The following is a 25,913-nucleotide window of genomic DNA, read 5'->3' as shown; positions in this document are numbered from 1 at the left end:
CCTTTCAGGAGCATCTCATCTACTCACCAGGGCTCGGAGAGACGACTCGTCCAGCGCAGAGTAACCGTCCACGGACATCTTGATGCCCCTCGTAGCGCTCCGGTGAAACGAGGTCGTCTGATACCGCGTCTCGGTGTGGTCGGTCAACGTGTGGTCGGTCAACCTGTGGTCGGTCAACGTGTGGTCGGTCAACCTGTGGTCGGTCAACGTGTGGTCTGCCACCTGCGCGACTTGTTGCCGTTTCTGGATCTTCAATTGGTCCCACACGTCGGCGCAGATAAAATCAGAAATGTCCTTTAACGAAAGTAAACCCGCGTCCCGTTTACGGAGGGCATTGCTCGGTTCTTTTCCTCCCGGTCAAGTCGTCGTGAAAGCAGAAAGTGGCCCACACTCCCTCGCGAGGAGACGTTGGCAGCTTTTTGAACCGAGGATTCCCACTGAAAGGTGTAAGCCCCGCCCCTCTGTGTAGCCGGCTTCTCCCGGCGCACATTCAAAGCGCGCCGCTCCAAAGGGAGCCGGGCAACAACGTCCCGTGTGGGCGGTGATTAGTGCCACTGTGGGCCGCTGAAGGCACATAGGAGCATTAGAATGATTAACATGTTCAGAAAAGTAGACACCGTTTGACATTTTTCACCAATAGCCATTCAGCGTATTTACATTAGTTACCTCTCTGTATATAGTAGTCTTCATTGTTAGTGGATATGTTTTTGTAATACAGCATTTCTTTTCTGAGTAAATTCATCTGGAAATGAACAACTGCTTATAAAGTCAACAACTAAGTAACAGTCTGAAAATGTCTCTAATTTGCACATAATTAATTCAGATTTTTTTCTGGGAAACGTTCTAGAAAACTATAAGGAAATGATGAACCTGGTGAACAACAGCACTTCATCTCCTTGTATGAAGGTTTAAATCCTGGTTCAAATCCATGAGGACAGGAATAAACTTCTGGTGGAGAAATACTGAATACTGTTATTAGAATTCAAAATTCTAAAAGTATTCAAAATGACTCATGAAGACTTACTAATTTGCAACAGTATTGATGATTTTGGTTTTACATGATGTTGTGGACTACTTCAGATGACCATCACTTTAAAAAGGCATTGATGCCAATTGCATTTCCATAGTTCCCTTTCTCAGGCAACAACTATGTATTGGCCACAAAAAAAAAAGAGCCCATATAACCATAAATAAGTTATTTTTCACACGCCAACAGAGCTTTAAGATTCGGGATTTCTTCCAATCTTCTTGAAATTCAGTCATTTTAAGTTGCAATAACACAACAAACATATGCTTGATCCTATGCGACTGAAAACTCCCCATTTCCACGTCACATACAATAAAAATAGCCACATTGTTGTCAGAGCGCCTTCTGCTCCTCTGTGGCGCACCAGATATGACATGAATAATAAAAACATGTCAGCCTTACTTCTATGCATAGATTTGGTATCAGGAGTGGTAAACTGAGGTGAGCTTGAAGTTAAGAGGTATGAAACGACAGACAGAATACAAGCTGGAGCCATGAATCTCCTCATTACACATTTAATAGCCATACAAGACAAAGAGCATCAATACAGTTGTTCTTAAAAAGGAATAGTCGGCCATGTGGCGTGAGAACCTACAGTCACACCAAACACCACAGCAGGAGATTGCACTGATTACTTGCTCCTCAATAGTTGAGGTTGATTATCAGATGTTAATCAGGAAAACTCTCTGGATCTGTCTTTAGTTACAAGGTCTCAACCATCTGTGGCACTAGGTTGCCTATCTTATATGTATTGCTGAAGTGGACCCTATGTTACACACAAAATACATCTTAAATCCTATGCGGAGGTGCTGCACACAACATGTTTCATTCTACTTCAAAGAAGATTGGACAGGAGACACTGCTTCAGAAGCCACCTCATTGTAACACCACATATATAGTTCTACAGTTATGATAACAAAACAAAACAAAAAAAAATATTACTGAAGAGTATTAAAGACAAATGTTCAACAATATAAAAAAGACAAATGTTCAATTATACAGGGTTCTTTTTTTCATGGTCAAAGATGCATAACTTTATGAAATCTGTTCCTCAAGCCCTTTTTTAAACAAAATAATCTATCAAAGTGCTTTAGGTTACATAAAGATTCAGAAACCAACAGGAACACTGAAGGACCCTGAAAGAACTGGCAAACGGGTGAAAACAAAATGTCCTTGGCTGACGTAACAAGGTGGAGATTAAGTTAGACAAATGCACACCGACAAAGTCATGTGTCTGATGTTCTCAATGTTCCCAAATGAGCAAGGACACAACTTGTACGGTAAAAGAAAATTTTAAATCAAATCAAACTCAGCGCAAAGAAAATTAATTTGATAATTTATCTTTTAAGGCTGGATGTTAGACACACAAACATTTGAAAAAGATCTTGAAGTAAAGCAGAATATGCATTATTAAACCAAATTACTTAGACTTTAATAGTAAAAATCATTAAAATATAAACTGCAAGATAACTAATACTCACACAGGCACTTATCAGATAGGTATACGTTTTGTTTTCATAAGTGTGCAAGAGGATAAATGAAAGCCGAGCAGGAGATTTGTTTTTTGTTTTTTTCCACATGCTCTCACTCTTCCTGCTGCTCTTCATTCTGCTTCTTGGGCAACTGCAAGTGGAAACAATACAATGGAAAAATGTGATGAGTGGCCGGAAAAAAGGAAAATCCACAATTAAGCAGACTTGACACTGTGATAATTAGAACTTTCTCTATTACAAGCCCTTAAATGACCGGGCAGCATTTACATTACAGTAAAACTGTTCCACTTCTCATGGAAATTTATGAATACATTTTATCCCTCTCTTGTTTTGCTCACATTTATTCCTGATCAATTTGAATGATTTAAGTGTTACAAGGTTTCCCACCCACAGAATGAACCTACCGTTACAAAGTGCTTTACAAACTAAAGACAGCAGGAGTCTACCTGCATGATGTTAGTGACGGTACCGTCACTCCCAAGGTACAAACCACATACAAACCCAAAATCAATCTCTACAGAAAGTAGTTTGTTTTTAAAGAAACTAGAGGTCTACCTTTGTCAATGAATTTCTTCTGTTCCCTCTCCCTTCTTTATTTTCTGGTAGATGTACTCTGGTGGACAAACACATTAAAATCTGAATATTAATAACATTCTCCACTATATTACTAACAAAAAAGGCACAAATCATAGTAGAGCTAGTGATTCAAATGAAATAACAAAATGAGTCTTGACGACTGCTTTTACCCCGTTAGAGCTGTAGAGCCGGACATCTCGGTGTCACAGAAAGACGAATGCGCTCCTTCTGCCTCCATGCCCTGCTGAGGTCGGTTTTTTACAGAAGCGTCGCAGTTGGACGTCTTCCTTTGACTTGGTAGTCCAATGGAACCCCTCTGCCAGTCCATTGGGTTTGGTCCTGGTGTCTCTCTGTCGCATCCAAAGTTCACATCCGAGAAGTCGGCTATATGACACACACACACACACACACACACACACACACACAGAGTGTGTAATTAAACACAATAACAAAACCTCCGAAGACAGTAGCCAAACAAACTAGCTCTGCACATGTACCGTTTGTTAAAAAGGGGACATATTGAGTAAAACCTATTTATTTAGTGCTTGTGCACCTACATTTGTGCATCTGGAGTGCCTACCAACCCACAAACTGTGAAATAAGACAACACATTCATCAGAAAACAATTGATTCAACAAGTAATTCAGGTTTGGCTCCCCTTCTTCTGTCACATGCAGGCTCATTAGAATCTATGAGAACTGAATAGCTCGCCTAGGGCTTGAGAACTACTTTTGCAAAGGTGCATCATATTTTTCCTCACAAGCCAATCAGAGCTTCGGGAGGACACACACCCCCAACCCCCCACCCGTGAGAACGGGAACGTCATGTCTTTATAAAGTTTTTTTAAAACATTTAAGCATGTAAATATGTTTTAGTAGAAACCCAAAATAAACACAGGAACCTGAAAATGAGCGTGAGAGATGTTGACTGTTGTATTTTCATGTCATCGATAGTGGTTAAAATCGAATGCTAAATACCCTTTCTCTTATCAATTTTTTTTGTAATATTCTAATTAAATTCCATACAATACCTTGGGGATTCATTCTCCTTTGAAAATCGGAAGACATCTGACCAAAGGCATCGTTGGTCGGGCTCAGTGGTTTTTTGACGGATGCTTTTGTGAGATTATTCAGTGGGTGAGCAGCCTGAGGACGCATATCACATTTGTCCTGCATATAAAGAACACAGAATAAATTGGCCATTAGGCAATTACAAATCAGTTGATTTCTTTTTTCACTCATGAACACATATTCAGAAGTGATCTCTACAAATTGCTTGTTCAGGTCATAATGTGGAAATCATACTTGAATTATGTTTAAATTAAATAAGACTGCCACATTTTTTAGCATTCCTACAACAGGTCAAAAATACTTTCCTTTCCTCAAGGCAACACAATAAAAGTACTTTACCTGACTTGTGACATTTCAATAGTTTTAGACTGGCTATTTAACTTGATTACTGTCATACCTGGTGGTGAAAGACAACAGCCTCCTCCAGAGCAATGCCACAGAATTCACATGGAATGACCACATCGCCCTCTAGTGGACTGGCTGGAGGACTGTAGGAGGCCGGGGACACTGAACGAGGGAAAGTGGGGATGTTTGAAGCGAGTGTGTCAGGGACGTTGTGCATCAGCCCTGAAGCATTCCTGCTCATCCTGTCCTCTTTGGGTGGAGACAAGGGCTGCTTGCTGTAAGATGCAAAGGCGGAGGCAGGGCTGCATCCAGTCTGAAAACAAGAGAAGAAAGGTAGGCTGCTGAAGTCTGAGAAAATCATTATGCCCTCAGCTAGATGGAGATGAAAGCCTCTTGTTCAAACTTGTAAAGGCTGTAACTGCACTGTGGACCATGAGAAACAAAAGATACAGAAGGGTATGCAATTGTTTGCATGCCAAGTATCTGATACTTTTATACAGACTAGATTTGTGCATACACACCGATCTATTTCTCAATCCTAATTGGAAGTGACAGGCCATGAGCGGGTTTCAGAAGAAAAACATAAAGCACCACGACAAAGTAAGTCACAGCAAGTTTGTCCCACAGTAAGGTAACTTCTAACTGAAAGTGGGGCTGGAATCACATTAGACATTTCCTGCAGTGAGCCGGGTCTATTCGACTGGTTATATCTGGCAGGTTCCGGTTGTATTTCTACGCTTTTGTCGTGTCATCATGCGTGCAGATATGATGCACTGACCTGGAATTACAAAACTGTCTGCCCTCCTTTTCTCCAGTGATGCGTAGCAGAGTGCGTCAGCTGTGCAGGTTTTGTTTCTAATGTTATGTGTGTTTTACTTGAATGTGGACATGAATTCTCAAATGGAGAACTAGCGTTAGATTATGATGTTCATTGATAACAGGATCTTTAGTCCTTCGGCATATATTGAAAGTACCTTTTCATGCTAAAATGCCTAAAATGAGATTTCCTGCTTTGCATTGTATTAAACTGAAAATATTGGGTTTTGGACTGACAGAAGACAAAAGATGAATGAGTTACTTTCAAAAAGATTCAGCAGATTTATCAATAACGAAAATATTTTTTAGTTGAAGCCCCGTTTCTGGGCTGCCTTGTTTTCAGACAGCTGAAAGCACAACAGTCTTTAGGAACATGACATCCAGTTGACAATAAATTTGCAAAAAAACTCCAATTCATCTAATATCACTGTTATTAGCCCAGGTTTAGAGTTATATATATATATATATATATATATATATATATATATATATATATATATATATATATATATATATATATAAAATGTGACACAATTACAAAAGTCTTTTTTAGGCCACTCTGTGGCCTGTGAGCAGTGACCATTTTTTCTTGAGGGCTGGTTTGTAGTTGTGCTGTTAGTATGTTTAGACCCCACCATGCCTCAGTCACGATTTAACAAATCTAAATATATATCAGCCAATATGAGCAGACACTAACGGAAACTCTGTCATCATGAGTCCGATCTCCACCTTCACTAAAAGGATCAAATCAATTCAAATCTCTAACCTGATGCAAAATTAGGTCCTCTTCAGGAAACAGTTCTTCGCAAAACTCACAAGGAAGCATGGTATCTGTAAAAAAAAATTAAAATTAAAATCAATAACAAACTGACAAAAATAAGTCTTCCAATCTTCTGCAATTTACCTGCTTGGTCGTGTTCCTGGACTGCACTGGTGCTTGTACTCGTGCTTGTAGTGAAGTTTGGGTAGTTGTTGTTGGGCAGAGAGAGTGGAGAGTTTACAGAGGTATTAGAAGTCTTCCCAATCTTGTGGTCCCAGATGCCACTCCACAGGTTTCCCTCTACGCCTCCAGCCCCCGATGCTACATCACTCTGGAGGCTGAGAGCCAACATGTAGTCCAGGCCTGATGAATCCTCATTCAGTGTGAGCTCACTCTGTGGCCACGCACTGCTGCTGCTGCCTGTCCGGAAATCACTCTGCCCCATCACTATAACAATAACAAGTTTAATCTTTATGAGAAACCCATAATGTTAAACCCATAATTTTCTGTATGCATTATTACAGATCAGTCAAACCTCAACATTTGAATACACACAATAAAAACATTATTATTTGTGTTCTTTGGCCCAAAATTAACAAAAACCTCTCTATATAGATATAAGATCATTTCCAGGGGCATCTCACGCATGTCTTCTGCCTACAACATTTATTTAATACAGATGACACATAAATAAAAAGTTGACTAACATTTTCAGAGAGATATTTGTGTGCGATACAAACTTTGAGTTATTTTTGTAAAGATCATGTCAAATTTGGCAACGCTATAGAAGAATTGGAAGTTTAAAAAGGTACTTGTTATGTTTTAACATAGTAACACCCAAAAAAGTGCAACAGGGTGCCCCCAAAGTGAGTAGAGACAACGGCTAGCGAAAGATGTACGTAAACATTCACTGTGTCCGTTAGACTTTGGGGATACACACAATGCGTTTTGATAACTGGATGTACAAATGATTTTGTTTGTTTACAATACAACCCCAGAGCTCCTTTACATTGCCTAAAAGCTACATTGGTATGCGTTTGGCCAATATATGATTATTTTTACAAATAAAACCATTAAGCCTGGTGAAAACATTCTTACCCACACAAAATGTAATAATCTATAAGTCAGTAATAAACTCACATGGGCTAAAAGTGTTTCTCGGGGCAGTAGTCTTCCAGTCTCCTGGGCCTTGAGGTCCCCTGGAAGTGTAATATTCCCTGGGATCAAATGGCCGGGGAAAGGCCTGTTGTTCTGCTGCACTGATGTTATTATTCTTTGGGCCTCTCTCTTGGGCTCTAAGGAGGTTTCGGATGGAGTGAGTTTCAAACCACGGCCCTGGAGGCTGTGGTTCTACTGGACTGCGACTCGTCCGACTGTTGTTCCTCTCTTGGGGTGGTGTAAGGCTTCCACACAAGACCGGATGCACAGCTTGTTCTCTCAACATTACATTGCATTTGCAGTGTACGCAGGGCTCGGTGCGTGTGCCACAATAATCTTCATGTTCTTTGGATTGACTGAAAACAATCTCTAGTTCACAGAATTGGCACGGGACCAGTCGCTGAGAACATTCGGAGCTCTGAAAGAAACAATAATTGTGAAGAAACACAATTTGATGATTTAATAAAGCTGGCTGAATATTAGCATCATCAACAGGAAAGAGAAAGGCTCTTCAGAAATACCTGGTGAACAGCAATATGGTTCTTCTCAATCTTCAAACCACACTTGCATGTAATCTGAAATCAAAGTAGAAATGTTTACAGTTGCAATCCAGTATCAGTGTGACGTTGCTTTCTTGTAAGCCGGTATCATTGGTTGCTCGGAAAAGATTTACCATAGACACGCTTTATAGTTTGCATGTGACAAACAGCATCAGTAACTGATATTGACAATACATGTACTTTTTGCCATAACAATTGCTCCACACATGTTGGTGTTTTCCTGTCCTGCTCAATTATCGCATGGACACTTGCTCAAAACAAATAACAGGCAAACCTTTTACTCCCAAGACATGTTCACATAGCTGTTAAGTGTTTTCATAATCGGCTGTTCCAGGCCATGCAGATAACACACAGTGTCCATGTTTTCGTATTGGGCCTGCTCTTTAAAACAGCATACATCTATTGAAGGAATTAAAGTTTCCAGTATTGCTGTTATTTTTACCTGAGTATGCTCCTGCTGTTTGTGCTCCAGCAGCTCTGACCGGGGCACTGGATCCTGGCACACATCACACAATGCAATGTTTCTTCGGCAGTGGATCTCGTGAGTAGTGAAATTAGCCTCTGGAATGTCATGTTTGCTAAAACGAGAAAGAAAATGATTAAAAACCTGTTTTCACGTCCATATCAAATTGAGTCATCCGCGCACCTTACTGATACATACCAATTGCCACAGAACTGTGTATTTTCATCTGCCATGACGTAACCGAGGCCTGTGGAAAAAGTTTAACGTTATTTAAACAGTTTGACTGACATGAAAGGAGAAAGTGACACTTAAGTTAGCTCTATTTTAGTGATCGTTCTGTATATTAGTTAACGTTATCGTTAACGTGCATGTTTGTAGCGATACCATTTTAGATTAATTAACATTAGTTCAAAAAGTTGCATTTATAGTTTGGATAAGGTCGACGTTACTTAATTTACCAGGCACCAACATCTGTTTTCTGGACTCATTTGAAAGACCAGGACTAATGTGAAGCCTCCAGAGAGCTCCCACTGTCGCTAGCTTAATGGTTGACAGCTCACCCAGTGTTTCCAGGCAGGTAGCTAACGTTAGCGAACAACGATCGCCTGGATTTACAAGGATTTCCCCGTCAACCGGAACTGTTAGTCAACAAGCATCTCGAACCACCTCAACAAGTTGTACAATGTGATCCGTGTTGCCTTTGGTGAGCTACGTAACGTTAAATACCCGCTTAGCAACTCCCACGTAGCATTAACTTAGCTAACCTAACTGACGTTAAATGAAACGACGTAGCTACCAAGACAACAAGCTAACGTGCCGCCAAGTCCGAGCAAAACGAGGGCAGTCGTTGTGATGTTACCATTTGTCAATTAATCACCTCTGTAGGAAATGTAACCAAAAAATAAACCCGCAGACGAAAGCTAACTATTCGACGGTGTCTCGGAAAATAGGTCGTTATTTCCTCCTTGCTCTGTACAAAGCTGTGTATTACTGCCCCGAGTGAGGCCTCTCAGGCGGCTACGTACACATCTATTCCACCTTCTTTAACACCGGCACAATCAAACCAAATCCTATAAAAACAATTTATAAGATGGCACATAGTTTGAACGTATCACGATGGTGCTTCTCGGAATGTAAGGGGCGTACATATTATTGTGGTTACGGTTGAAAGCATAGGGTGAAAGCTAACTGTAAGTCAGTACGCAGGGAAAAATATCCTCAGTAAAACGCCATGCTGCATTTTGATTGGTTGAATGGAACCGTGCGCTTGTTAAAGCGTCTCGGGTGACACTCCTGCTTTTAATTTATATCCAGTATCCGATATTACCAACACCATTTATTCTTAGAGAGTAATACAGGTGTCAGTGATAAATACGTCGTTGACATGTCATTAACCGTTTGAGCAAGCAAGTGTTCCGACTCCGTAACTTTGTGTTTTAACCTCCTGTCGACATCGGAAGTGGGGATGATGTGTCCTGTGACTTCTGCTGCCTGTGATCACCTTTTAGCCAAAACCTCACCAGGTTTATTATATAATATACAGCAATGTGTCAGTGCTGAAAGAAGATCGTAGACTCCGAAGCAGTATGACAATCTTCGGAACTAATAAGATCAATACCCTGCAGCTCTGACGTCATGTTACTGTCTAAAGAGTAACATGGCCGGTGCATGTGTAGATTAGATTAGATTCAACTTTATTGTCATTGCACATGTACTAGTACAGAGCAACGAAATGCAGTTTGGCATCTAACCAGAAGTGCAACAGAGAGTATAACGGTATAGATAGCAGTATTTATACTTGTATCATATGTAGCTAGATGTAGATGATACTATCACAGAAGTCTGCTGGGCAGTCGTTCAAAACGTGCTAATACAACAAAGTACAAACAATACAAATAAATAAACATGACATCAAATACAATAAAGTAAAATAAAACATGCCAGGTGGGAATATAAATAAATAGTAACAATATTTAATTGGGAGAACAGTCTGACAGTTTTAATAGCCTTTTTGTTTATTGCTAAAGTTATTGTCCTATTATGTGGTTCCATTTCTTTCTTGAAAAAATTAAAGTTGATTGAGTAGAATGAGTACTCTCTCATATGGTCTCTCAAATGCATAACTTAACATACATTCTTAATACAACTACTCCAAAACATTATTACAGGTTAAACACAAACAATATTATAATGAAATAGAGCATGGCTCTTACGACCAGGTGGGTTGAAGCACATTTCTCCCAATTGGTGAGTCAGCTACATCAGTCGAAGGTACACCAAGAACAGAACCAACAGGAACAACCCTTAAAATAAACATGCCATCGAGAAGACTATGGAAAACTGTTTAGGATTTAAAGGTATCCGATATTGTTGAAGAAATTACTGATAACTAAATAAAACACCATGAATGTAACTTATTACGTTTGTTTACTTTACTCTAACAAATGTTTGAAAGTGGGCAATGAAAGTGAAAAGTCCTAAAAACATAAACCTAGACCAGGCAACACGGATTATTATCAAACTTTTATCAAAAGTTCTTGAATATACCGGAATTAAGATTGGAAAAGAGCAACCAGCTTTTTAACAAAAACAATATATTTGGATGGAACAGCAACATTTTGATTAGTAACTGTAATTAAATTACATATATTTTTTCAGCATCTTAAATTGTAATTGAATTACGCAACTCTGTCAGATGTAACTCACTTCTCTCCAACATGAACTATTAAACACAGTCCCGTTTATCTATGACACAGGCTTATATTTGTGTAACAAGCTAATAACTGTCAATAACACAACATCATTTAAATACATAGTTGTCTCTACTGCACACATCAGCAGTCTCCCAGGCATTCAGTATACACATACAATTAAAAATCAACACAACATTGTCCTTTCAGTGTTTATTAAGGTTTTGATCTACCAATACTGTCATATCAGACATTTCCTTTTTGTAAGGCACAGTTTTGTTCAGATAAAACACTGATGTTATTTACAGCACATGTTCAGACGCAGTACACACATCCTCGCACCTCCTCCCAGTCAAAATGACATGCCAAGATTGGACCATTATTGTAAATATATAAAACTTTAAAAAATTCATTTCAAAGCCCTTACTCCTTTTTTAAAAAAAAGGTACAGTCAACTATTTATTTTACAATGTAATATGAAATGTAACCCCACGCCAAAAGCTGAAAACAATTGTAAGGAAAAAGCAATACATGAAAAAGATATGCGGCTGGATTGAAAGAAAGGACTAGTTATATGTTCAAATACAATCGATGAAATAACTTTTTAATATATATTGATACGCCTATCGGTGCACTTAATGGTTGCTGGCTGGATTTTTCCCCTAAACCGCTCGAGGGCCAAAGAGTGGATAAGTCCCGGTTAAAGTGGAAAAATCTGTTGTTTTTTTCACATTGTTGAAAAGGTTTCAACATCTTAAAAAGTATTACATCATAAAATGAACTCTCTACTGCACCCACTCACACTGGTTGGTTCCTGGTGAAGTATTACGTTAGTATTAACAGTTCTTAATTGGTTACACGATTGTCTGATTTAAATTTTTGTCCAACTTAAAAAAGGTTATGGAACAATTCATTTGTTCAAGGTTTGTCAAATGAAACGGCATCGAGAATATTAGCTGCATTGGTTTGTAAAAGGACGGCAGTACAAACAGCCCTGCTGTTGTAGCCAGAGGAAGCCGAAAGGACTGTGAAGCAAGCCCCAAGACTAATAAAGACATCTGTGGAAAACTTCATATACTCATCCTCATCCTTATCGTGCACAGGTGAAATAGTTATTGCTCTATTTTACAATCCAGAGGGGAAATATTTAGTAAAAAAATAAAAATTAAAAAAAGTTAAACAGTACCAGCATTGAAATTCAAATATGTGGCGTTCCACAAAATGAACTGAAATGACAACAAAATACACATTAAACAGTTTTTGCTGTTGACAGGATAATTTATACTATACAACTCCTTTATGGGGCCATGATTACAAAAGCTTTACGTACAAGCTTTAAAAATAACTATCAAGCAGTTTAAAAGTATCACTGTAAGCACCATATCTTGCGTCATACTATTTTAATATAGAAAATAGCCAGAAAATGTGCAAAACACAATATTGCATGACCAAATTGGAAATAGCCATGATGCAGTTAATGGTGGTGTTTTTGTGGGGCAAGAACATATATAAGCATCTCACAATCGTCTATCACTGCACCTCTTAACATGTAACTGTGTCGGAGCGCGTCAATAGGAAGCATGTCAGCATCTGTAGAAAAACAGATCCCCAACCAGCTTGTGACAGAGAGCGATATGCTCGTCTTCCTCTTTGATTGAAAATACTTTCCGCACTTGTAATGTCATGCGAGTGTCATGTCACTACTTTTCTTGCCATCTTTACTCTCCACTGAACACTAAATAACATCTAAAAAAAAGATGTGATATTTTAGTCACTGTAATTACGCTAGCTAAAACTTAAAAAAATTAATTTGCCTATTGATAACTAAAAAAAAGTGTTTAGACAATCAAAACACTGTAGACCAACTTCTGAAGGAAACAAGCTGGTTTTCACTTTAACTTCCAAATGTCCTTGGTCCAATATAAAATTCAGTAGGTTGCTCTCACAGAGTCATTTGCCACAGTCCTGTGAAAAAATATTCTTACTACACTACACTATTTTATATGATTTAAAGTGGCAAAATGGAAGAAAGGGCTCAAAGACAGCATACAAGACAACAGAAGGAATAAAAGGAAAAAATACAGAACAAACATTCATGAAATGAAAAGAAAAAGAAGAAGATGAAGAAGGCACAGATTTTAAGAGTTGAGACTAGAAGTCATAGAGGTAGCAGATGTCATAGAGAGGGACACAGGAGAGAAATAAACTGTTACAAAGGGGGAGAGGTGTGATGAAATGTCTATCTGTCCTTGGATCCAAGCTTCTCGATCAAGTCCTGCAGGGGAGCCAGCTCTCGCCTGTCGATAAGGTTGAACTCCTACAAGAGAAGAAAGTTTAACATTTGTTAAAAACTGTTCACATGATACATCTCCGCTGCTCAGACACAATCTGATAGGAGTTGTGGTCCTGTAGGAAACAAATAGGACAGAGGATGTAGTAGCATTGACACATTTAGAGATCTAATGCAATGCGTAGCCCTCAATGTACTTGTACAATATGATAGTGTAACTAGGCACCTCTTGGATGAAATCATTTATCATAGCACACATGCAGAAGTCCCCCTGCTATGACAACTTTTCATGAGCCCCTTTTAGACTCATAATAGGGGAAACTGCTGAGTTCAGTTTGTTCATGTCCTGGCTTTTTACATAAAGCTGTTGTTATTAACTTGTTGATGCTGTTACCTGTAAACGCTTGTATTCACACGGGAGCTATATGACAGAATATTACTAGTTCCTCAGCAGAAAATACACGTGTTACATGTCAAATTGGCAGAGCATATATGGATTACAGTAGATGTCTGAATGGGCCATTAGATACACAGCAGTGATTCAATCCAACATTGTAGCAGCATAATCTCACCTGAACAAAGAAAATGAAGTGCTTGAAGGAGGTGTTGAGGTGGGCCTCCTCCTGCAGCTGCATCACAGAGTCAAAGTGTTGGTGGTAAATGTGAGCATAAACCCTGAACAGACGCTTCAGGATGGTTTTGGCCACAGACATGAAGTTCTTGGGAAAGGGAACTCCTGCGGGACAGAAGGTGATGGAATATGCTGATGTCAAAGGAAAGACATGTGCAGTTTCAAAATGTAAGCATGAGTATGGAGTAGCAGAATAATCTCTGCATCCACACAAAGTTACATCAGAATGTGACACGGCCTGCAGAGATGGGATGTAGTGCAGTTAGACGGTATTAAACAGTGACATATTTGTGTCCTCTGTACTCACAAACAAAGGGTTTTAAATATACCATTTACAATTAGATACGGAGCACTGACTTTCAGACATTCACACAATTACTACTCTGTCCCATTTTATTCAACTGTAGTCTTTTTATACAGTGTCCTTCTATTTCAGGGGAACAAATGAAACTTTCTTAACATTGTTAATAGGCCTGTCACGCCAACTCATTTTGGTCGATGATCATGACCCGGAAATAATTGTGCTAAAAAAAAAAGATATTGTTGCGATATCAGGAAAATGTTATGCCATTAATATAATGATAGTATAATAATATAATAGCACACTCTTTATAGCAGTACACTTCTAATTCTTAAAAGATATTAATATTTTGGAATGGGAAAAATTATTAAAATATCCTTAATAAATAAAAAAACATACAGTAAGTAATACATAAAATGCACTCTCTAGCTCCTTTAACAGACTTGAAATGTCTGCTTGAGTCTTATAATGGTGGAAAAAACCCTGCTGTTTATTCTAGCATCATGTTGCTAAAATGTTGATGACATACTGATGTAAACAAAACACAATGGGCAACTATTGAGGTTTTATCCATATATCGTATATTAAGTTGATATAGTAGTTAATTGTGACAAGCCTATTTCGTAGCAGGTATTTTGTAGCTAACTTCAATTAAACAGAGACTACAGATTTCTTCACTTCTTGTTTGTGTCCTTTTTTGGGGGGGTGGGGGACTCTGCTTCAGTATGCACGTGAGGTACATCAGCTGGCCTGAAGTCAGGTGACCCACACTTTTACTCTTGGTTGCCTTGTCTGTGTGATTGGGAACATTGTCCTGCAATGAACTATGTATACAAAGGACTGTGAGAGCTACACTCTTTGGGATGTGAACCCCTTCAAATATCTGGAATCAGCTCATTAAATCGCTGAAAGTTTTTTTACGACCTGCTGAAAATGACAATTACTTCTAATCAAAACTCACCAATCTTGGAGGGAAAAAGGGTCTCATCATCCAGTTGATCCTGCACCCAGGTCATCAGGTAGTCAATGTACTTGGGCGCAGAGCACTTGATGGGCTTCTTAATATTGGTGCCATCAGCCCAGTGATACTCATATCTAGAGAGAAACAACAAAATCCATTCTTGAAGTGTTGTATTATTTACTTCCATATCAGACATGAACATGAGAGTGCTACCGATAAAACACAATCATTCTGACTTTCGGTCAGGGCATCACATATTTGGTAGTAGATAAGAAGCAGGAGAGGGAAATGCAAAAGTATCTACAATCCTATTCTTGATGGCGGCTATGTCAACAGGAAATGACCGGCGGTCTCTTCCTCCTGATTACAGACTGAACGCAGATGGAATTGGCCAGTGAGAGAATAGAGGAAGTGCCAAATCTAAATTTTAACTAAACAGCCCGACTTGGGCCACATGCAAAGTATCATACCAGTTTTCCTCATGTGACATTCAGATAATCCTTTTCAATTTCATTCACTTTGACACAGTCACAGTCATTCAACATCTGAATCCATAGGTGGGTTCTTTTATACGAGCATATTAAGTTCAGTTGTACATTTTGTTTCAGTACAAGATTTATTGTAACTGTTTTGACCCTTTGAAAAGCATAATACATCTTGATTCACTCATCATTAAAAGCCGACTCTGTTGAACTTACTTAAACTTCATTTCATAAATGCTTGTAATCATAAATTCAGTCTTTACCGGGCCCCACGTCAGGTTTCTGAGGTAGCAAAATAGCTACGTATCTGTCATTATTGATTTGCATTGTTATTCATGTTTCGTAATATTTGTAAACTCATGTTAGGTTTCATGATTTCCATGTTAACATCAGCCACAATGTTTTCCTTGTTTCAATGTAATTTGACAAATCACATTTAGCCTACTTTGAGCTGTTTAACCCCTTAATAACAACCCAATAGGGAAGATTTTAGCAAAGAGTATATCTTACATAGTAAATGTCATGCATATGTTGGGGATCACTGTCTTGCTAAAATAAAAATAAATAAAAAGTATTTCATTTAATTCTCAATCTTGACCTTTTGATTTATCTTCATGGTGTGTTTTCATTCAGAAAACTGACAAAGCAGTAGTCGGACCTTCCAGATACAAGAGTATTGAAGATTAAAATAAATTGTCTGAATCTGGTTACACATGAAGTTGTAACTTTTAAAAAAATAAGCATGTTATGTATAACACTATGTTTTACACTAATTATATTCAAACAAGAACACAATGCCAATTCACTTCAACTTAATTTCATTATTCTTTTTTCAGAAAGAGCAGAGAAGAGAGGGGGGGGGGGAGACCACATGCAGACGGTTTACCACATTGGCATGCACATTCCCGGCTGCTTCTGCTCCATTTTGCCCCCAAAGGAGCACTGAGATATCTCAGTGGGAGTTGAAGAGCCTACCCTTGTACCCCACCCCTTCTATTAAAATGTCTCAATAAGCCATGATAGTGAGCCAGCATGCACAATACCAGGACCCATAAAACATATGAGCTAAATGGAAATCAGCCATTGTTCATTTCATTATTTACACCTGTGCTTTTACTACTGGGACATGTCAAAATGTCTACCTATGAAAACTCCTGTACACATTAAAAGGACACCGTTGGTCGTTACCTTGGTCCAGCAGACATCACAGAGCAGCTGGTCTCCGTGCAGAACTCGGTGATGGTGCCGTAGAGCATATTGATCTGGTTGAAGAAATCCACCGCTGAAAGAAAACGGTTAATTATATTTCTGTTCTCCAGGTATGATCATGCTCATTACAATAACAAACTAAATAGTGTCACTTATCCATACGTTATCTGGTCTTTGTATACAATGTAGACAGTTTATGACCTGCATTTTTAGAATAGATTATCTACAACCATAAGGAATCTAGTTTGTATGAACCTCTCTACAAAGGCCATTCATGTTTAAAAGTGGTAGTTTGTGGACTGAGTGCTGCTCTCTATAAATCGGTCAATTGCATTCATTAACTCACTGTTGACAGCAATCCACTCATTGAGATCCTCTCCCTCGGGCAGCATGACAGCCTGCCTCAGGTTCCCACTGCCCAGTGTTGCCTCAGCGTGCTTCAGCAGTTCATACTGGTGGGAGCCCTCTGGGATGTTCTTCTTCGGCTTGAAGGTCTTGGATGACCGACTGCCACTGCAGAGAAACAAACGTGGAGCGAAACAACTGTCAGCAAGCTGGCAGGACAGTGACATGTTTAAAAGGCTCGTGGAGGAGTAGATGCTCCTGTTAGGCCTTCTTCCCATGTGGGGCTGCTTCCTGTCTAGTGTGTGCAAACAACATCTATTGAACTGTTACTGAAACGATACTCGTGCCATAATTTGACATAGGTTCAAATGTGTGACCATCCCGTTTGACTCATTTAGTGTGACAGAAGTGTGTGACTGTACAATGTGTGTCGTGTAAATGAAGTTATGCTGACGATTACCCACAGACAGGGAATGTGACACTGTAAACATCAGTTAATCACACTGCTCGGTGTTTATCAATCTCCCAACGAGGCCCAGGTAGCAACGGCGTGAATGGTGAATAATTATTAATTATCTTAATGATGTAATTATTATAATTAATGGTAAATGTGACCATATCAGCTACGTAGGCTAACCAGCCGTCAGCTAGCGTTAACCAGCATGCTAGTTAGCCAAGTTAGAGCGAAGCTAACTAACGTTAGTTAAAGAAGTACCGTGATACCTGGCGGATGCACCTAAAAATATACACAGCTCACATATAATGTTACGACAACGAATGATAAGCCTGCGTAAAGCACAAGACGTTGCAGGTTTACCCTAAACTACTTCGGCTGACCTGAGATCTGTGACGGTGTCTGACTTTGACGCCAGTTACTTCCCCAGATGGGACTCCGTCAGCTAACCGTCTGTAACCGAGCGAGATACCGTGTTTACTTTACTCACAACAGGAAGCTCATCTTAGAGAAGCAGTCGTCGGAGAGCCTCGATTACAGCTCGTAACTCTGGCCGGGTGAACAGAACTTTGTGTTTCAGTTGGACTCAAGGAACCACTTGTCAGCGATGCCTGCTAACAGTAACGTTGACGTTCTCTCGGCTAACGTGAACTGCACCCAAAGGGGCTCTTCCTCTATCGGCTCTCTGCGAAAGTCCGGCAGGCAGACTGTCGCCCCCTGCCGGCTGCACGTGGCTACTACCACTCTCCACATGGACTTACAATAAACGTGTAACTTTCTGTCTCCTAATATATTTAAAACAGTATTTAGGAATTTGCTTAGTGGTAGCCTATAACTAATCTACATTCAGACCCAGAAGCACACCACTTTTCAGTCAAAATGTGAGTCTATTCATAGACTGTGAGCAACTTCTTACATGGATATACAGATAGATAACTTAGCAATAGTAGATTGATTGTATTGACAATTGGGAAAGTGGGTTGGGCCCCAGTCATCCAGGGGCTCAAAAAAACCCAGGTTCAATGTGCCATTTAGTTTTAGCTAATTTGATTATACTCATATTTGTTGTGGAATTTACTCATATAGGGTACATCAACTAATGTAGCGGATGCACCTACTTTTTAAGAATATATTGTTATCACATAGCATAGATTCCTAAATAAAGTATTTGTTAATCAAATTACCAGAAACTAGCTGACAAATATCGAACCAGGGTTGTGTATAGTCTGCTGTGTGCACTGTACGTATATGACAGGATACATACTGGAGGCCCAACAGCTATTTTTGTCCTGGGGGCCCTCAACAGGTCAACCCATCCATGGGGGAAAGTAACAGTAACACATAAGTATTTACTCATTTGCTCAGTTGAAGTACAGTTCTGAGGTGAATGTACTTTACTTGAGTAAGTTGAGTATTTCATGTATACCATCAACTCATACTACTATATTTATTTGACAGATTGTTGCTACTTACTTTGTAAATGTGTGTTTTTTGTAACTTATGGAGAGCATAATTAATCCAAAGTATTGTAAAGTACATTACAGTACACACTAGCATATATAAAGTAGTTAGAATTAGCTCCACCTCAAACAGTAAATGCTGCTTCTATGTATATCATTAATAATAATCCAATAATATATGACACTATAAAACTGATATGACCTTAAACGTTCAAGTATTAAAGAATGAGTATGGAGTACTTTTACTTTTGATGCTTCGCTAATATTTTGCTGACAATATTTCAGTACGTTTACTTTATTTTTGAATACAATACCTCATGGAGTATTTTTGCAATCTATTATTACTACTTTTGTACATAAATGCACTCAAGAAAGTACAATTCTGAGCTACTTGTACTTCACTTGACTATTTCAATTCAATTCAACCGAACACTTCCACTCCAATGCAGCTGCCTTTACAGTTTGAAATATTGAACTGACTCCAATACCCCTCCCTGCAGCCGAGAGGCGGGGCGTTGGATGCGTGACGTCAGACAACAGTGACGCGTGCACCAGCCGCGTAGGGGGAAGGGCTATAAAACCCTCCCGCCCCGAGACTTCCTCCTCCTCAGACGTCGCTCTGTCAGGCCGGGCGCTGCTGTGTTACGTAACCGGCCGCGGTGTCTGTTCTCCTCTCAGCCGGTCAGAATGGCAGCGATCAGGACCCTCAGGAAACTGTACGTGCACTCCCAGCACCAAGTCTGTAAACTGCACACGACCGCCTCCAGGTGAGTGAGACCGACAGCTCGAAAAGCCGATTTTTAATTTGGAAAAGGCGCCGTCCTTTCTAACATGAGACGATTTGTTTATTTATCTTACTTGTATTTGTTCTCCTGTGATGCCGTGTTCAAACGTGATGAAACGCCGTCGCTTTTTAATATGCAGGGGTTGCTTTGTATCATAGTACTAGATGTCCGCGCTTGGTCACATTTTGGGGCGCCCCTAGCGTTATGCCGGTAACATTGCAGCGGCTGGTCGGCTGATGAAATCGGTCTCAGGTCTTGCAGCCGGAGCTTGAGGACCCAGGCTTCAGCTGGAGCCCGAGGTGTTGGGTTGCACACAAGGGAGACATGTACACATGCATGCTGCTTGTGCATGACCTGCGGTCATTAGAAATGGCAGAAATTACACTTTGGACATATTACAACCCAACTTTGCCGGATTTGCAGTTCTGCATGACTGGGATAAATGTAATGAGATAATGTTGCTCACACGCCTTAAAAACCCAAACCCCGTGTTGCCCCTGCACATGATCTGCATCTCCAAAGGCACAAGGTATATAATTTAAGACCGGTGACCAAGTCATGCTTGAGTTATTACCATGTAATGCAACATGGACACCAACTCAACAGACGTTGCATTGCAATGCACACGGCAACAAAAAACATGCAGAAGAATACTTAAAAGGTAAAATTTAAAAAAATGCAACCATAACAAAAGGTGAAAAATATGCACAAAACCCCCAGCTCTCTAAGGTTGGCCTAGATTGACATTGGCTATTTAATCGATGCATTTTCTCCTCAGCAGACCAGCTTTGTTTAAATTCTTATGAAGCTAAAAAGCAGTTTGCAGTCCTGTAATTGTCAAAGTTCCTGTGGGACCTGGTACACTCATTGGCTCCATGGCCTCACCCATTTTGCCCAAAGATGTGATACTTTTCTGTGAGATGTCGTTAGTTTTGGCAGACTAAAAGGGTGGTTACATAACTCTTTGGCTCATTACTCTGTAGTTATTAGTTACTGCTTGTTTGTTATGTAACCAGTTTGACCAAGCAACGGTACAGATCAAGCCAGTTAGTGTAGTTCACCGTGTGAGTATACAATCAGTTTTCACCACCGTTGACTTCTCTGGCTGGATTCTAACATATGGTCCTGTAACTCGACAGTACAAGTGCTCTGGAAGCATACGACTCTGTCAGGTGGAGAAGGCCTGTGTCTAACTTTAGAGGCTAGAGGGTGTGTGCTTACCCCGGCTGAATTGTTGAGATGGATTACAGGTTTCTGGTGTCTGTTTTTACTGGAAATCAAGTAGATCAAGTCCAGTAAAGATCATATTAAGTAAATAAAAGATGTGGCTCTGTACACTTGGCTCAGTAAAGTTTACTAAACAAGGAAGAACATTGAAAAAATAATTGATGGTAAATATAATGGTTGCAATATTAGAATGACCACAACAAATGTAACCCTTATTTCTGTGCCCGACTAGGAGCAGAAACCTAAGATAAGTTGCCAACTGTTTGTCCTCTGACGCCAGTTCTTTTTCTGCCCAACGCTCAGACAGGAGGCGGTGGTCATCTCGGGAAAGAAACTAGCACGACAGGTTCGAGAGGAGGCCCGGGCCGACGTGGATAAATGGGTTTCAGCCGGCCACAGGAGACCCCATCTGAGTGTGGTTCTGGTGGGAGAAAACCCAGCCAGTCACTCCTATGTCCTGAATAAGGCACGAGCTGCAGCTGATGTCGGTAAGAATAAAACCCACAGTCCTCAAACGTACGTGTAAACCACACCTTTCTACAATATAAGAACAAATGGCTGAGTTTTGAGTTGCTTTCTCACTTCAACCTCCCACAGGAATCTCTAGTGAGACGATTCTCAAGCATTCAGACATCAGTGAGGAGGAGTTGTTGGACCTGATCTACAAACTCAACACAGACCATCGTGTGGATGGCCTGCTGGTCCAGCTGCCTCTGCCAGGTACAGAGAAAGTGGGCAGAGAGATGAACAATGAGTATTGTGAATCGTGCATCTGTTACGTTATATGGGTCGTTAGCAGGCAGACGTTGCATTGACTGATACTGTCAGTGTATGAAACTTCCAGCCAATATGTGTTTGCAGCACGTGTTGGAGCACATAACTGCTAAACCGTTAGGATTTTCTTTTTAGTTTAAGATAAAACGGCTATTAAATAAGTTGCAATTGTGGCCATTTGTCCTGAATGTAGCTCGTCTTTGTTTTCTGACAGATCACATTGATGAGCGTGCGATCTGCAATGCAGTTTCCCCGACTAAGGATGTGGATGGCTTCCACGTAGTAAATGTGGGTCGCATGTGTCTGGATCAGTCCACCATGCTCCCGGCCACTCCCTGGGGAGTCTGGGAAATGATTAAACGCACAGGTAACAAAAGGAGTGACCATTGACTCTGTCTTAAGGTTGAAATGCCGCTGGACAAACTGCCTAAGCTAACTATTTGGATTCTCGTCCTCCCAGGTATTCCTACTATTGGGAAGAATGTTGTGGTTGCCGGACGCTCCAAGAATGTGGGCATGCCCATCGCAATGTTACTGCATACAGACGGCCGCCATGAGAGGCCCGGAGGTTGGTTACTGTTCATATATCTGTGCATTTAAAGATGGAGGGTTGAAATACACGGTACAAATCCTAAATGGAATTCTTGTTGCAGGCGATGCCACGGTCACTATTTCCCACCGTTACACTCCAAAGGAGAAACTTCGCCAACACACTAAAATCGCTGATATCATTGTGGCTGCTGCAGGTTTGTGCCTCTGTTCTCACAATGAGTAAATGGTTTCAAGCTCATTTTCTTTCAGGACATTTACATTCTTTTTATCCTGTCGTCTAATTGTAATGTGTGTTTGCTGATCTCTCAGGGATTCCAAACCTCATTACAGCAGACATGATCAAAGAGGGAGCAGCGGTGATTGACGTTGGAATAAACAGAGTGCACGACCCAATCACCGGAAAAAGCCGACTGGTTGGAGATGTGGATTTTGAAGGTACGGCTGGACAGCGAAAGTGATTGTTTTTCTGCATTGGACATGCTCGATGTGTCTGTAACTACATAACTTTTATGTCTATATTCAGGCGTGCGACAGAAGGCGGGCTTCATCACCCCAGTACCCGGAGGTGTGGGACCCATGACCGTGGCAATGCTCATGAAGAACACTATCAAAGCCGCTAAGAACGTTCTGCTATTTCCTCAAGAGCGGATCCGCATGGCGGCTGCGTCCTAATGGGCCGAAGAAAATTCAAGCGACACATTCCACCTCCTCCAAACACCACCGCCCCCCCATGTGTTACTTGGGGTAACTTAAAGAGCTCTCCTTGCACATGGACTGGAAAGATGATAGCTTTAAGGCTCTCTTCCTGCGGACATCTTGGACCTTTCCGAACTGTCCAGCCATTTAGACTGTTACGTTCACTCATGCAGCTGCGACTTTATGTTTCAGTATTTATGATGCAATGTGTTTCTTTGGAGTCATGAATCCTGAACATTTTATTTATCACTACATTGACATGCTATTCAAGCATGAATGGATGTGACTTACAGCATTTAACTCTAAGCCTGGAAGCAGTTGAAACATTTAAGTTTTATTTAGCCTTGTGTAACAAGGGTGATAAGGGCTAACACCATCGGGAGCAAATATGTTTGTCAATATATAAGCTTTAAAGATTCACAATTGCCTTTGTATAAACTTTGAAATAAATATTGCAACTATGTCCTCTCATTGATGATTTCTGTGAACAGCAATTGTCTCCATTTATGAACCGGGACTGTTTGTGTCTTAACTCACTTCTCCGGCACTATCATTAAAGGGAATTGCCTCTTAGCCCCAGTATTGAATAACCACGCATACCAGTCTTCTCATTTGAGCCAACTTTCCATCTGTGGCTTCATGAAGGCATTATTCACATTATTAGATCACTTTTGATGCCAGATATGTTATTCTACACTAATTACCTCTCTTTTTAAATCCTACACTGATTCATAAACTGACTCTAAGTATCTATCAAAAATGCTTTCCCACAATGATATCCTCCATTCCTTAAATGCACTGGCCCATTTGGAAGTAAAGAGACTGGGACGACAATACTTAATGTTTCGGGTTTGAGAAAAATATCTGATACACAGAACGGTCTTCTCTCCTTCATCTGTTGTAAGAGGTGTGGCCTTTTTTTTTTTAGGTCTTCAAGTTAATCTGATTATGAATAGTTGAGTGGACCCCTTATGCTATTTATTTATAAATATAAACGAGTTAAGAGAATTTAATTCTAATTTGTTTTGGTGCTCAGGGAGCACCCAATAAAGCCACAATGTGGTGTGGTTGAAGGGGTTCATTGAGCCTGAAGGGTTTTCTTTGGATTTCTTGTGAGATTTAGGATGAACCTGTCTAATCTGCTTCACTTAGACTTTTGTCATTGCCCAAATTAAAATAATGAAAGCAGAAGGATTACTCTGCAGGAGACATATTTATATGATACTTGTCCATACTAAACAGCCAAATGGGCTAGTATGAGAAGCTTTTACATATATTGGACAAAAGTTATTTCCATGCAAGCTAAATTCAAAGATACAATTTTATTTTAAAGGGCATCAGTTAAACCCACTGACATGAATTAGATTTATCTAAAGACTTGCTTTTTTTAATCTTGGGAACCTTCATTAATGGATTAACTTCAGTGTATAAAATGTACAAAACAATAATGAGATGGCTCTAAATCCTGTGGAGCATAAAAAGTAGTGCATCATCTCCCCCTACACCCTTCTACTTCAAGGGATCCTGGAAGACTGCGACCCGTCTCCTCGGGACCCAGGACAACCCTTTCAAAGCATTTCATTGTGTGTGACGTCAGGGCTTGAGGTCTCAGGTTAGTAAGACTATGACTTTTCATTGGGACTGGAAGTTGTTTTCCACATTACTGGAATTTTTTAGGAAGACGGAGACAAGGAAAAGATTGAATAGAACAGCTGGTCAGCACAGACCTTGAACAGCCAGACACAAAGCTGATCTGATGTGGATTATAAGCAACACATTCATAAAATAAATTGGTCACTGGTTTTCACGAAATCGAGGTAACATTTTGTGATTTTGCTTTGATCCTTAACAAAAAGAAAAGATAACTGAAAAGTGATTAGACCAATACTGTTTATAGTTATTTAGTATTTCAGACATCACAGATGTATGTGGCTTCTCTACACTCAGAAGGAAAGGTGAGCTTTGGTTGTGGTCACTGTACTTTCTGCCTGAAGTGGAAGCTTACATAACATACTGTATAGCACATATTACATTGATTGCTTTTATTTATTACAAACACTTGTTACAGCATATAATTATTGAAGAGAGAGTTTATTCTGTATCTGCAGGATACATTAATTATCCGTAGTCATCCAAGATATTTCCAGGGTGCAAATGATCCAGTTTCTGTCTTTTTAATGGCAGAACTCATGGAGTTTACTTTAATTACACTTGCATGTTGTTTCCTCAGGCTCTCTGCCATGATAGGACTTTCTTTCTATTTAAAATGTTTTTTCTAATAAATACCAAGTCCATTCTATGTCTAGATTATTCAGTTTTTTGACTCTTCATGCTCTCTGGAAATATGTCATCTAATCCATAAAACATGTGTCATTTCTATGGGAGATCATCACCATGTGAGAAAACCATTTCATGTTATAAAACCACTGTCATCTTGTCCACAGATGAGGTCAGGTTGCCGAACGAGAAGGCCCTTTGAACAACTTGAGTTCTTCAACCACAAGAGGGCGTACATGGATTATATTTACGGTTGGTCGAGACATAAGTGGGATTTAATTGATATTTATCGTATACAATATTAACATTATAACATCTATACAAAATATTATAATGTGTTTAAGTCTGCAGACATAAATACACCTGCCCCTTGCTTCATTGAAATGATCTTATTGTTCTAATTAAACAGTAAGTGAGAGGCAACGCCTCTGCTCATGTGCCTGCCGGTTTGCATACAGCGGGTGTGACAGAGAAAGAAATATGATGATGATGAATATGTTCAGGAGGAGTC

The 25,913-nt window shown here is 39.9% G+C and overlaps 4 protein-coding genes across 10 annotated transcripts in view; 1 reads left to right on the top strand and 3 right to left on the bottom strand.

Annotated features, from left to right (window-relative positions):
- smtnb (smoothelin b) overlaps window positions 1–540 on the bottom strand; it is a 43,729-nt gene extending 43,189 nt beyond the window's left edge. For 3 of the 5 annotated variants that reach the window (XM_034541001.1, XM_034540998.1, XM_034541000.1), the window contains exon 1: window positions 28–540. Coding sequence is in view for 3 of the 5 variants with exons in the window: in XM_034540998.1 (XP_034396889.1) it covers window positions 28–78 (51 nt within the window). In the remaining 2 variants the exon portion in view is untranslated. Of the gene's footprint in view, window position 1 lies in introns of all 5 variants that reach the window. The other 2 variants (XM_034540999.1, XM_034541002.1) reach the window with 2 other exon arrangements.
- A 979-nt stretch (window positions 541–1,519) lies between these two features.
- Window positions 1,520–9,429, bottom strand: trafd1 (TRAF-type zinc finger domain containing 1). 3 transcript variants are annotated; one of them, XM_034541859.1, is made up of 12 exons: window positions 9,128–9,429; window positions 8,467–8,515; window positions 8,248–8,383; window positions 7,767–7,820; window positions 7,228–7,663; window positions 6,232–6,534; window positions 6,094–6,158; window positions 4,564–4,824; window positions 4,127–4,265; window positions 3,267–3,480; window positions 3,076–3,133; window positions 1,520–2,650 (listed from the first exon to the last, which is right to left on the bottom strand). In XM_034541859.1, the coding sequence occupies exons 2-12, from the start codon at window positions 8,499–8,501 to the stop codon at window positions 2,612–2,614; spliced, it is 1,740 nt and encodes a 579-aa protein (XP_034397750.1). In that variant the 5' UTR covers window positions 8,502–8,515; window positions 9,128–9,429; the 3' UTR covers window positions 1,520–2,611. The 3 variants fall into 3 exon arrangements, with proteins under 3 accessions (XP_034397750.1, XP_034397748.1, XP_034397749.1); XM_034541857.1 differs by having other exon boundaries at window positions 8,829–9,428; XM_034541858.1 differs by having other exon boundaries at window positions 9,146–9,428.
- A 1,727-nt stretch (window positions 9,430–11,156) lies between these two features.
- Window positions 11,157–18,324, bottom strand: LOC117736438 (MOB kinase activator 1A). The gene is made up of 6 exons (XM_034541787.1): window positions 18,122–18,324; window positions 17,179–17,345; window positions 16,812–16,905; window positions 15,142–15,275; window positions 13,821–13,984; window positions 11,157–13,275 (listed from the first exon to the last, which is right to left on the bottom strand). The coding sequence occupies exons 1-6, from the start codon at window positions 18,133–18,135 to the stop codon at window positions 13,198–13,200; spliced, it is 651 nt and encodes a 216-aa protein (XP_034397678.1). The 5' UTR covers window positions 18,136–18,324; the 3' UTR covers window positions 11,157–13,197.
- A 1,356-nt stretch (window positions 18,325–19,680) lies between these two features.
- Window positions 19,681–23,590, top strand: mthfd2 (methylenetetrahydrofolate dehydrogenase (NADP+ dependent) 2, methenyltetrahydrofolate cyclohydrolase). The gene is made up of 8 exons (XM_034542243.1): window positions 19,681–19,858; window positions 21,407–21,591; window positions 21,701–21,823; window positions 22,092–22,244; window positions 22,338–22,445; window positions 22,531–22,623; window positions 22,739–22,864; window positions 22,953–23,590. Exons 1-8 carry the CDS (start codon window positions 19,779–19,781, stop codon window positions 23,099–23,101), a joined length of 1,017 nt encoding a protein of 338 aa, XP_034398134.1. The 5' UTR covers window positions 19,681–19,778; the 3' UTR covers window positions 23,102–23,590.
- The last annotated feature ends 2,323 nt before the right edge of the window (window positions 23,591–25,913 follow it).

The sequence above is a fragment of the Cyclopterus lumpus genome, chromosome 9 (genome assembly GCF_009769545.1).
Source record: "Cyclopterus lumpus isolate fCycLum1 chromosome 9, fCycLum1.pri, whole genome shotgun sequence".
NCBI lineage: Eukaryota > Metazoa > Chordata > Actinopteri > Perciformes > Cyclopteridae > Cyclopterus > Cyclopterus lumpus.
The sequence above is the reverse complement of the archived record's forward strand: the minus strand, read 5'-3'. Positions and strand labels throughout refer to the sequence as shown.

What these genes read in the sequence shown, in the direction of transcription:
- trafd1 (XM_034541859.1), bottom strand. Translation starts at nt 8,501, where the DNA reads ATGGCAGATGAAAATACACAGTTCTGTGGCAATTG. An exon ending in AGGACCTAATTTTGCATCAG is followed by an intron (nt 4,825 to 6,093) that starts GTTAGAGATTTG and finishes TCTTGTTTTCAG; the next exon opens with ACTGGATGCAGCCCTGCCTC. An exon ending in GGCTCTACAGCTCTAACGGG is followed by an intron (nt 3,134 to 3,266) that starts GTAAAAGCAGTC and finishes TTTGTCCACCAG; the next exon opens with AGTACATCTACCAGAAAATA.
- LOC117736438 (XM_034541787.1), bottom strand. An exon ending in TGAGTGGATTGCTGTCAACA is followed by an intron (nt 16,906 to 17,178) that starts GTGAGTTAATGA and finishes GTTTTCTTTCAG; the next exon opens with CGGTGGATTTCTTCAACCAG. An exon ending in GTGATGTCTGCTGGACCAAG is followed by an intron (nt 15,276 to 16,811) that starts GTAACGACCAAC and finishes GTTTCTCTCTAG; the next exon opens with ATATGAGTATCACTGGGCTG.
- mthfd2 (XM_034542243.1), top strand. Translation starts at nt 19,779, where the DNA reads ATGGCAGCGATCAGGACCCTCAGGAAACTGTACGTGCACTCCCAGCAC. An exon ending in GGTCCAGCTGCCTCTGCCAG is followed by an intron (nt 21,824 to 22,091) that starts GTACAGAGAAAG and finishes GTTTTCTGACAG; the next exon opens with ATCACATTGATGAGCGTGCG. An exon ending in TATCATTGTGGCTGCTGCAG is followed by an intron (nt 22,624 to 22,738) that starts GTTTGTGCCTCT and finishes CTGATCTCTCAG; the next exon opens with GGATTCCAAACCTCATTACA.